This window comes from Panthera tigris, chromosome A2 (genome assembly GCF_018350195.1).
Source record: "Panthera tigris isolate Pti1 chromosome A2, P.tigris_Pti1_mat1.1, whole genome shotgun sequence".
NCBI classification, from domain to species: domain Eukaryota; kingdom Metazoa; phylum Chordata; class Mammalia; order Carnivora; family Felidae; genus Panthera; species Panthera tigris.
In genome coordinates, this window is record NC_056661.1 from 108,364,590 (window position 1) to 108,377,307 (window position 12,718).

The 12,718-nt window shown below is 38.4% G+C and overlaps 1 protein-coding gene across 1 annotated transcript in view; it reads left to right on the plus strand.

Annotated features, from left to right (window-relative positions):
* LRRC72 (leucine rich repeat containing 72) overlaps positions 1-12,718 on the plus strand; it is a 42,104-nt gene that overhangs the window by 10,924 nt on the left and 18,462 nt on the right. The window contains 2 exon segments of the mRNA XM_007089086.2: positions 82-151; positions 10,826-10,907. Coding sequence (XP_007089148.2) covers positions 82-151; positions 10,826-10,907 — 152 coding nt within the window.

Sequence of the window (12,718 nt, forward strand, 5' to 3'; positions counted from 1 at the left end):
TTAATTGTTGCTAATTAATAGTTAAATTAAATTAAATTAAATTAATTGTTGCTAATGTTAATTTTTTTCATTCCTTTCCAGGGAACTGACGGAAGTCATTGATCTCTCTAGGTTTAAAAAATTAAAATACTTATGGCTACATCACAATAAGGTAGTTCTATTTTATCTTTAAATAGCTCTATAATTAAATCACAATCTTAATTTCATGTTTTTGATGAAGCTAATCTTTAAAAGTATTAATATTCTATACTCCTAATTTAAGTAAGAAACAAAATTCTTACATGATCTGTACCCTCTGGTACTAACAGATGTGTAAAGTCAACTTTTTTTCTTTTAATGGATTATTCCAAAGTAGGTTTTTTCAAGTCTAATTCCTCTTCGTTGGCCTCTCCCAGCTCCTCCTCCCCTTTTATCCCAGTGGTACCTGAAACTGACAGTTTCTGGGCTGTGGCAAACTACGCCCTTGGGCAGCATCCCTTGTAAAGTACCCCAGATCAATATTCCTTCAGTGGTCTGGCATGCACTTCCCAGCACTCACACACCTTTTTCCTGCTGTCAGAAGCCAAGCAGGTGGTCACCTCCCAGTGACCTAAGCCAATCTACTTTCTCAGGAAGTGCCAGACGGTAAGCCACCATGTCCCCAACTGCAGGGAAGTTCACTGAGTATGGCCCTTAAAGGTTCTCTTGGAGGCTAGAGTTTGGGAGGCAGTGCCCTCCCACTGCCTCCCCCATAGTGGGTGCCTGGCTGGGGCTCCAAGTTCTTTCCAAGGCAAAGAGCAGAACTGAACTAAAATGCGAGCTTAGACAATCATCAGTCGGTTATTCTCAACTTTCAAAAATTTGACTTTCCAACAGCTTGTGTTTTGTTCATTATGAACTCATGATCCAATCTTAACATTCTGAATTTCGACTTTCAAATACCAGCTGATTAAAAAGAAATAATTTCAGTTTTCAGCAGTAGTCTGCTTGTCAACAGTAGTCCCGACTCAAAGCACAGAATCCCTAAGCAGTCATGTTTATACAAGCATTTCAATATTACATGGCATTTTCAGTCTTCTCTTTTTTTTTTCTTAACTAACTAAGTGGGAAATGGAAAATGAAAGTGCTTCTCATATTAAGTGTAAGTATAAGTTTCGTGAGCTTGAAATGATTTCTGAGAGAACAAACAAATCACCTTCAAGGCCCAGGCGACTAGCAACTGAAATGGAAAGTGTACGCACCACCTAAGGGCACGCAAGTTTAAAACTCTTTTAAACACTCTGCCAAAAATGATCCTGGGTCACAGTGTGCGACCTCTGATTAGAAAAAGACGGAAATCATCAGAAGCATGGCCAAACTGACTACTCTTTGTTTTTCACGTGTGCCTCTTGTGGTGTTCATCTCTGAAGGAAAGAACGTGTACAAATATCAGCAATGTGTCTACAGGGAAAGATATAATTAGGGATTCTTAAATATCTTTTAGCTTTGTGTTAGTGAACACTACCCCATTTCCAGTCATTGAATTTTCACACAATTGACTTGAGACACATTATATACATAGGAAAGGATGGTACACACACTCAACTATTTTACTTTCTTTTGTTTCTGAAGGGCAGTGGGTGGGGAAGGAATGGAGGAGGCTGATTTCTCTTCATGTGCCTGGTTATGTACATTCAACAAACTCACTATATTATTTCCAACATCATCATCATTTAACTTTGTTCTTTTAAAAAATAGACTTACTTAGTTCGTATAGCAATGAAAAGATACCTTATCCAAAAATCCGGTGTTCATTCGATAAGTAAATGAGCTCCTGTAAGTTTTCCTATGGGTCAATAATTGGCTGGTTGCTAAGCTGCTGAATACTTATAGTCCATAAAAAATTAAAGCCTTAATTTAGGGGGCACCTGGGTGACTCAGTTGGTTAAACATCTGGCTTCTGCTTAGGTCATGATCTCACGGACAGTGAGTTGAGGCCCCACTTTGGGTGAGCTCAAGCCCTGCTCTGGGCTCTGCACTCTCTCTCCCTCTCTTTATCTCCCTCTGCACCTCATGGGATTGCCTCTCTCTCTGCCCCTTGCTCACTCCTGTGCTCTCTCTCTCTCTCTCAAAAATTAATTAATTTAAAAAAAAGAAGTCTTATTCAGGATCCCAAACTCCAATGAACATATTAGCTATGATAGTACTTCAACAAAATCCATGTGTAAAATTTTGATTATTACTTTTCTTTATTTTTTATTTAATTTTATTTTTTTTAATGTTTACTTATTTCTGAGAGAGAGAGAGAGAGAGAGAGCGAGAGAGACAGAGCTTGAACGGGGGAGGGGCAGAGAGAGGGGGAGACACAGAATCTGAAGCAGGCTCCAGGTTCTGGGCTGTCAGCATAAAGCCTGCTGTGGGCTCGAACCCACTAACCATGAGATCATGACCTGAGCCGAAGTCAGACCCTTAACCAACTGAGCCACCCAGGAGCCCCACGATTATTACTTTTCTTTAAAATCTAGATAGCACTAGGATGACCGCAAAGAAGTTAATATACCAGCATTGAAATGATGTGTGAAAATACAGTGAAAAACATCAACACTGACACAGGAATGTAAATATTTAGAATTGCAACATTTTGTTAACAATGACCAGAATCTGTGACTGGCATTGTTCTTACATTAGAGAGTATCTTGAACTACCCTCTATTTAGGAAAAACCAAGGCACAAAGTGGTAAAGTAAAATGAACACATCTTTGTTGTTTACTCTTTTATACTCAAGAATTTTGTTGAGGAATGTGTATTGGATATTATTGGTTGTCCATCCAATATCCATTCTTTCTTTTTACCTAAACAGCAGAATCTGAATTTAGGTTTTGGTACATACTTCTCTTTTTTAATCAGGTAGATACCGCATCACCAGTTGCAGGGAATGGATCCTATACTGTCTAAGCCAATCGGGATAATCCCATCCTCCTTGTGAGTGGCTAGTCAATGAATGGGCACATAACCCAATTATGGTAATAGAGACGGAGGAGGCATCTGCTAGGAGGCTTCTGTGAGACGTTTCCTCAGTCCTAAAAGGGAGCACTAGAAGAGAGGTCCCTTGGTTCCTCGATAATTTCTTGCCTAGATATGAAGCCAGGAACCATTCTCTCAGCATGAGAATGTAAGCAACATTTAGAGAAAAGTACAGCCCAGAGACTCATTGTGATACTAGGACTGAGGCTCTCATAGCCTCTGGACTTCTTGGTATGTGGGGTAATAAGTGTTCTCATCTATGTGCCAGTTTGAGTTTAGCTCAGAAGTTACCTGAAGCCAAAACATCCTGTCTGATGTGGCTCGTTTTGTACTTATGGCTAGGCTACTGACAGAATGTAACAATAAATGTGATGGTACCTGCTCTAACGATAAAATTAAGAAGGGCGGAGGGAGTGGCTCTCTCTACTCATGGTAAGGGCATGGCATTTGCAAACTACCTGGAATGGAATATGAGAAAGCTATACTCTTGGGAGGCAATGAATGTAGTTTGGTGTATTTGGAACCTAACATGGCTAGAAGCAGGTGTATGTTTCCTCATCATTCTCTAGTGGGTGATAAAACTGGAGCATCTAATCTGACCCTAGACTTGCAGATTCAATAGGTAAAAGTTGCTTCCAATTCCCCAGCTTTCCTAGGTTTGCTCAGGCAACTCTGGTTCCTTTATTATGCTCTCTGAGGGCCCATTTCTTCCTCATACTGCATAGATATTCACTAATTCTGCAGCACCTCCATTTCTGGGTCACCTTTTCTCATCTCTCCTCATGTAATTAGTGGGAGGTTGCTGCTCTTAGATGCACATTAACCGAGGCCCTTTAAATACCCCCTTCTTTGTCTCATCTTCTAGAATAACTGACTGAGGGAATTTTAGGTCCACAGCTAATCCTTACCAACCTTCCATGAGAAGTTGAGTGATTTGCATTTTATACTACACTTTCAAGTGGTCTATACTTTTGATCTTTTTGTGTTTGGGCTCATCACCTCAAAAATTGTTTTTTAATTCATTCAATAATGAACTCTTTTTTAAAAAAATTTTTTTACATTTATTTATTTTTGAGGAACAGAGTGAGACAAAGCGTGAGTTGGGGAGGGGCAGAGAGAGAAGGAGACACAGAATCCGAAGCAGGCTCCAGGCTCTGAGCAAGCGGTCTGCACAGAACCTGATGCAGGGCTCGAACCCATGAACTGTGAGATCATGACCTGAGCCAAAGTCGGACGCACAACCGACGGAGCCACCCAGGTGCCCCAATAATGAACTCTTAATATTGGTGCCACAATGCTAGTATCCTTTTATTTCTGGAAGAACGGCCAGTACTTGGGTATATTTCATTTGTCTCAGATTAGAAGAAGCACTTGATGAAAAACCCGTATATTGCTTCACCAAGCAACTGTCAAAATGGAATCTGAGTTTCTGCCATGTAGCAAAGACCAAATAGGTGACACATTTTACAAACTAAATCTAAATAAAAGTACCTCTTCTGGCAAAGGTATTGTTCATAAACTTCATCATGTAAAAAATAATTGAAATACTTATTTATAACATATTCCATACTAACTAACCAGAGAATGGTCAGATTAAAATAAGCAAAATTGCTTTGAGAAAGATGCTGGACTCTGGGACACCTGGGTGGCTCACTCGGTTGAGCATCCAACTTTGGCTCAGGTCATGATATCAAGATTTGTGAGTTCAAGCCCCACGATGGGCTCTGTGCTGACAGCGTGGAGCCCGGAGCCTGCTTCTGATTCTGTGGCTCCCTCTCTCTCTGCCCCTCCCCTGTTCATGTTCTGTCTCTCTCTTTCTCTCTCTCTCTCAAAAATAAATAAACATTAAAAAAAAAGAAAGAAAGAAAGATCCTGGACTCATTCTTCTACACCATTAAGATACGTTACTCTTTCCTATCTCCCAAGCATTCAGCACATATTGAGAATTTTGTAAATAGCACAAATCTGATTATTTTAGGAAGGGACATTGATGCTCAAAATTAGCAATTCACAATTTGAAAAAAGAAATAATTATTTTTAATGTGCTGTTTAAAATATTTGTAAAGAGTTCTTGAATTACTACTTTTTTTCAAGTAGCTTTACAACATATATCATGGAATTTTAGTTGGTTCTTTCAATAAGGTTTGGATATATATATTTATATATTCATTTATATATAACATACCTTGTTCTGAAAAACAAATTTAGAGCAGCACAAATCCCATGGCAGAGCATAAGAACTGTTAAGGAATAAAATGAACTAACATGCATTCCATATAATTTGGGCTCTTACATGTTTCTGTTGCCTCAGGTCAACATTAATTCTATCCTTTATGTCAACTTTGTTGAGAGAATTATGTTTTGCCAAATATTTAAAACCTCTTCAAAAAAGTAAATCAACATAAATAACCTAAATAAGGCTTCACTGAATGGTTATGAAATTCATAGATATCTACACTGTGTATCTAGTTATGATTTAAAATGATTTAACCAAAAAATGTAACCTATTTTGTAAAAGGGCATATACAAAAATTTCAATAACATGGAATACAGAGGGGAAAACATGAGAATAAAAGTCTTTGTATTGGATAAATATAGTTATTCCTGAATATTTTTAATGTATAGATTTTATTTTCACATATTGTACATATTTTGAACTGAGATACAAATGAATGCATTGTTTTCATTTCTTCTACAATAGCACCATAAAAATGAACTTAGGAATCCTGGAAGTATATTGACTTTTTTCTTTTCTTCTCCTACATAATTCAATATGTATTAAAACTCTACCCAACTAATACTTAGACATTTATGTAAATTTAGGAGATATTGTGATTTCTGTCATCAAACATACAACAATATACCCTTTTAAGTAACACATAATTATAGAATTTCATCATTTTTTAAAATTTTTTAACACTTTATTTTATTTTTTGAGAGACAGAGAGAGAGAGAGAGAGAGAGAGAGAGGGAGACAGAACACGAGCAGGGGAGGGGCAGAGAGATAGGGAAACACAGAATCCAAAGCAGGCTCCAGGCTCTGAGCTGTCAGCACAGAACCCAATGTGGGGCTCAAACCCATAGGCGTGAGATCATGACCTGAACAGAAGTTGGACACTCAACCAACTGAGCCACCCAGGCGCTGCCCCCACCACCCCCCATCGTGTTTTTTAATCACTGGCCTATGGTGATTTGCCCCTAGGTTTTTGAAACTTGGTAGGTTGTAGGTCAGCCAGGTGCAAGCAATTTTTGAGAGATACCCATATTACCCAAGAGATCAACATTAGATCAAGTGAATGGGGCAAGTCAAGCCAGTGACTCAAGCTGAGCCTGGAAATGAGCTTGACTGACAGCTCAGCTTCCTACTCTGGATGGTAATGAAGTGCAGTGGTTCCCAGCAAGGACGCTGGAGCCTGAGTCAACCTCAGTTCTGCCATATGCTAGCTGTGTAATCTTGGACAAGTTACTCAACAGTTCTGTACCTCAGTTTCACTTCTTAAAATAAGGTAATGATAGTACTCTTACCTTATGAGTTTATCATGAAGATTAAATAAATTGATATACGTATCATCCAGAAGACATTAATTTGAAAATATTTTGAATAGAAAATACTCTTAGTTTGAGTAATGGAAACTTTTAGATTGAGTGATGAAAAATATTCCAAAAGCCAATATATACAACTTTAATTGGTTCTTTCAATAAGGTTTGGGTATAAATATATTTATTTATTCATTTATGTAAAACATACCTTGTTCTAAAAACGGCTTAGAGCATTTGAAAAATGAAATAATAATATTTAATGTGCTATTTTAAATATTGGTAAAGAATTATTTGGATTACTACCTTTTTTTCAAGTAGCTTTACAATATACATCATGGAATTTTAGTTGGCTCAGTATACACTGGACATATATGTTTAGAGATTAATTCTCTTCTATTTTTTGTCAGTTTCACACCAAATATTTTTGGGTATATTTTAAATATGATTTTTGGTGAAAAACATTGCTGATATAGTAGAAAAATAATTTATAGAGTATTTTCCGTTACTTAAACTGATAATATTTTCTATTACTTCAAAGTATGTATGTTCAAATTAATGTCTTCTGGTTACTTTATATAGAGGTTCCTCTTTTTTAAGGAACCAAATTATGGTGTACTATAGGCCAGTTTTTGATCCAAGAGTCAGACAGACTTGGATTTTAATCCTTGCTCTGTTGTTACCTTGAGAAAGTTGGTTAACTTCACGGAGCCTCAGTTTCCTCCTAGATAAATAAGGGATAAAACAAATAACAAAGGGCTATTGTAAGCATCACACTAGATAATGTCTGTAAAAACATCTAGGTCAGGGGCCAACTAATAGTTAGCATTTAATAAATATGACTCTTCCCTCTTCCCTTGACTCTAAATCAGCAGTTATCAACCAGCAGTGACTTTGCACACAGACCCCCACCCCCATTCTTTCCCCTGCAAGGGGACATGTGGCACTCTCTGGAGACATTTTTGACTGTCACAAGTGGAGTGTGTGTGTGCTACTGGCATCTAGTGGATAGAGACTAGATTTGCTGTTAAACATACTATAATGCACAGGACAGCCCTCCCAACCCCAACAAAGAATATTCTGGCCCAAAATGTCAGTAGTTGTAGAGGTGGAGAAGCCCTGTTCTAAAAGAATGCCTCCATGGGGCTCCTGGGTGACTCAGTCGGTTAAGTGTCCAACTCTTGATTTTGGCTCAGGTCGTGATCTCAGTTTGTGGGATCATGCCCCACATCTGGTTCTGTGCTGACAGTGTGGAGCCTGCTTGCGATTCTCTCTCTCTTCCTCTCTCTCTCCTTTTTCCCAGCTTGTGCTTCCTCTCTCTCTCTCTCTCCCCCAAAAGAAATAAACATTTAAAAATAAATAAATGAATGCCTCTTCAATTCTAAATTCATGCTGGCATAATTTTTTCTCCACTAGTACTTCAGTGGTTACCTATAAGTGCTTTAAGTACTCTCAACTCTCTCTCTCTAAAAATAATAATAATAATGGTGAAGTAATAATAGCTGTGATTTATTGAGCATTTGTTATGTGCCAAGTCTTGAGCTAAAATAAATGATTTGTGAAATGTCACATCCAATATAAATCCTAAGGCGATCCTTAGAATTAATAGCGTAGACTTTTCTAAATGGATAACTATAATAACGTTTTACTTTAACACTGTCAGTATGAATGTCAGAACAATCAGCATGTGTCCAATTCTCATGCCTAGATCTTGCCTTCAACAGCTTACTACATTGCAATGCCTATTCAGTCTTGTGAATTCCACCTTAGAGCTGTCTCTCTCTCAATACCCTCTACCTCTCTTCTCCCTGTCATTACTTTACTCTGGGCCACCATATATTCTTCTGAATTAGCGTAACACCCTTTTTTTCAACTCCTCCCATTATACTTACTATCCTTTCTAGACCATTTTCTTCTCTGCCATTTTCTTTCTAAAATAAAATTGAACAGTCACACTCCTGTGCACAAAATCTTGTAATAGCTCCCAGGGTCCTCATGGTCTGGCTTTATCTCTTTCCTCCCATTCTCCTATGCATCTCACCCCAACAAACAGTGCAGTCTTAAAATCCCAGTCATCATGGTACAATGACATTAATGCTCTTGTGAAAACTGTGATGCTATAATCAAGATGAAATTATGGAGTTTATTAGTATTCTTCCTGCGTTAATAAGTAATGCAAGAGAAATTAAAGCCCTGACTAATTAGAAATGTTCTGTCAATGTGTGGTCGGGCAGGCAACTGGAAAAGAAGAGAAGACAAAGTTATGCTTTCCAATGGGGTTTGTTTTCTATATTTATGTCGGGTGTGGCTATCATTAGATCAGGGAGTGGTAAGGGGAAGGAAGCCAGTGAGTTGCTGTCAGGAGGCCAGAAGGAAGAGTAGAAAGGGATAGGAAGCCAACTGGGATCCGCCCCTCATTGTGTTGGTAGGTCTCCTACCTGGGAAGAACACAGCCCCTCGTATGACCTAACAAAAGCTGTGGTGAAATTACTGGTGGTCCTCCTGCATGGGCGCTGACATAATTTGGTGCAGATGAATCTGTAAAATGATGAGATAAACAGCACATGTGCCTTTTATAGCTTCATAATTTGCAAATGTTGCAAATATAACAACAACAGAAAAATAAAAAACAATTCATTAAAGAAATCAGTTGTGCAACTTGGGACACAAATCTAACATAGCTTTTCTGAGCTATAAGAGGGCGTGACTAAAATTCGCAATGAATCCTCAATCACACGGTTGGCATCTATCTGAATCAATCCATCAAAGGCCAAAAACATTTCACTGATAATAATTCCTATGATAAGCTTTAATAAACACTTAAAACTAATGTATAATCATGAGCATATACTTTTGTATTTATAAAATACGAAGCACTTGGTCAACAACTATTAATGGGAATAGTCTCCCTGATAGATCCTGTACTAAGTAGACAGATAGCCTTATATTTCACTTACCTGCAGCTTTTAGAAGATACCGCCCTGCCTCTGACTCATCCGTCCTCACAACTCAAACAAATTGTTAAATTTTACCCAAGTCATAGAGTCAATTTTTTTTTTTTTAATGGAGTTTTGGTAGAGTAACAGAGCCACTTCTGACATTCAGTTTAGAGTGGAATACCCCATTTCCTGGGTATAGTACTTAATGGTTCATTTGAGGAATTTCAAGAGTGCTTTTGACTCTTTGCAGTTCATATAACTAAATTTCAAAACTGATCTTAAAAATAAGATGTGACTTCACCATATTGTTAGGAAAATGGGGGAGGGGGTGGAGGCAATAAGATACCGAAGAAATATGGTTTTCCTTTCCTTAATGAAGACATAAAACTATCAAGTAAGTGATTAACTGTAGAAGTCAAATGAAGTGTGGGAGTGGTCAAGACAATGGAGGTTCATGGGTGTGGAGGTTGTCAAGAAAGTCCTTGTTTAAAAAGATGGGCTGTTAAGCAACAGGATGATGTTGTGCCTTGCCCTTTCTTTGCCCTAAGAGTTGTGGCTGGTCAGGCTGTTAGCACTGGGCCTGCCCTCCTGTGTGCATTCAGATTACACCATCCTCTGCTAAACTGAGATCTGCTTACAGAAGGACACTGAGCTGGAGGAGCAGAGATGGTTCATAGACTCCAAGAGCTGGAGCAGGTGCAAGTTTCGTGAAACAAAAAGTGGGTCAAAACAGGGTGAGAAGAAGACAGTAGTGAGATGCCAGGAGATCAAAGGATGGTTTCAGCAAATCCCCCGAGGAGGGGACACCTCCTACGGAGGTCCACTCAAGGATGGTTTGATTCACTCTGCCGGCCAATGGCTGATCCTTAAGAATTATGGGAAATGTAGAGAGAAAAGTCAAGCAGGCTAAAGAGAAGGCGTGACTCACACACAGCTGCAGAAATGGCTTCACTGTTGAGGACAGAGCCCGTGGCACACACTAGTCACTCAATAATGTGTGATGGTGAATCAGTGGGTACACGGGACCACCTCCAATGAGAGTGCAGGAGGCAGAACTGGGAGGGAACAACGTTAGATAGAGCAAAGGGGCTAGGCCAGATTACAGGGGCCTCGAAAACCATGCAAAGACGTTTGGTCAAGACATTATGAAAGGTTTGTCTTCAATGATCTGAACACACCCTTTTCATCACAAAGTCCTCAGACAGTCCAGATGTGAAATCATGGCCCAAACCAATAGGTGACAAATAATAATAACAGCAAACATCAAACTTCTATGATCTCATTATAACTTTATACATATATGTATATACATACACATTTATATATATAATTACTATAGAAAATATATTATTATCTCTCATTTTCAGCTCCATGGAGTAACATTTCTAACTAGAAACTATTGTCTGACAGAACTATATCTAAACAACAATGCCATATTCGAGATAGAAGGTATGTCTTACATTTTTTCTGCTGTTTGAATAGATTTTCAATTGAGTAATAATTGGTAACTATCATATAGCTAATGGCAGGCAATGATCTATTTTAATATTTCTGTTGGTAATATGTAGTGAAATCTATTTTTTTTAATGCTCTTATGGGGATGCCTGTGTGGATCAGTCATTTAAGCATCTGATTACCAGTCAAGTCATGATCTTGCAGTTTGTGAGTTCAAGACCCACATTGGGCTCTGTGCTGACAGGTCAGAACCTGGAGCCTGCTTTGGATTCTGTGTCTCCTTCTCTTTCTGTCCCTTCCCCACTCATGTGCGCTCTCTTTCTCTCTCTCTAAAAATGAATAAACATTAAAAAAATAAATACATAAAAATAAAATGCTCTCATATACATTTCATTTTAAGAAATGTGCTTTAGGGGCTCCTGAGTGGCTCAGTTAATTAAGTGCCGAGTTTGGCTCATGATCTCACAGTTCCTGGGTTTGAGTCCCAGGTCGGGCTCTTTGCTGACAAGCCTGGAGCCTGCTTTGGATTCTGTGTCTCCCTCTCTCTCTGCTCCTCCCCTGCTCGTACTCTGTCTCTCAAAAAATAAATAAATGTTAAAAAAAAAAAGAAAGAAATGTGCTTTAGACTACAGTTCTAGTGAAATATTGTCATATACCTTATTCAAAATGTAAAAGAATGTTTTAAATAGAAATTTTGGGGGCGCCTGGGTGGCTCAGTTGGTTGGGCGGCCAACTTCGGCTCAGGTCATGATCTCGCAGTCCGTGAGTTCTAGCCCCGCGTCGGGCTCTGTGCTGACAGCTCAGAGCCTGGAGCCTGCTTCAGATTCTGTGTCTCCCTCTCTCTGACCCTCCCCTGTTCATGCCCTGTCTCTCCCTGTCTCAAAAATAAATAAACGTTAAAAAAATTTTTTTAAATAAAAATTTTTCCACTCAAACTTTATAAACTTTATGAAGATTTTATAAATACTCTTAATGTTTTTAGTGACTATAATTTTTGCCAGACAAATTCCTCTTTCACTCTGAATTAATTTTACGTATCTAAGCTGACAGTTTCAAGTCAGGTATAAAAGTACATGATGTACTATGATCATGAAATACAAAAGGTACAGCACAAAACATTTTTTTAATATCATGTATCATAGGATCAAAATACCATAAATTTTAAGATCCACCGTGAGTTCGGGGCACCTGGGTGGCTCAGTCCATTAGGCATCCTACTCTTGATTTCTGCCCAGGTCATGATCTTACAGTTTGCACGATGGAGCCCTGCTTCTGTCTCTGCACTGACACTGCAGAGCCTGCTTGGGATCTCCCTCTCTGCCCCTCCCCTGCTTGCACACAGACACTCTCAGAATAAATAAACATTAAAAAAAAAAAAAAGATCCACCATGATTTCATGTACTGTGAAGAAAGAAAACTTCCAATTCAACTATGATGTGGCTATAGTAAAGACACAACCCACTTTCATTTATGCTAAAAATGCGGGGAAATGTGAAATTTAGAATCAACAAAAGTAATGTGAATATTCTTCCTATTGTGTGAAGAAAATATTTAGCTGCGCAATTTCGGGGAAAGTACCAATTCAAATGAGTAATTATTCCCTTGATTGGCCTTATAAATCTAAGTAACAGTGACAAAACAAAACACAATAAAAAGAAGAGTAAAGAAAATAACCTCTCTGAAATCAAACAGAAAAATGATAGCTACAGGAAAAAATGTAAAACAATAACAGTGGGAAGAAATTGACTCTACATTCCCACATCACACTCAATCATTCAAAGTCGTATGTTTTGTTGTATTCTCAA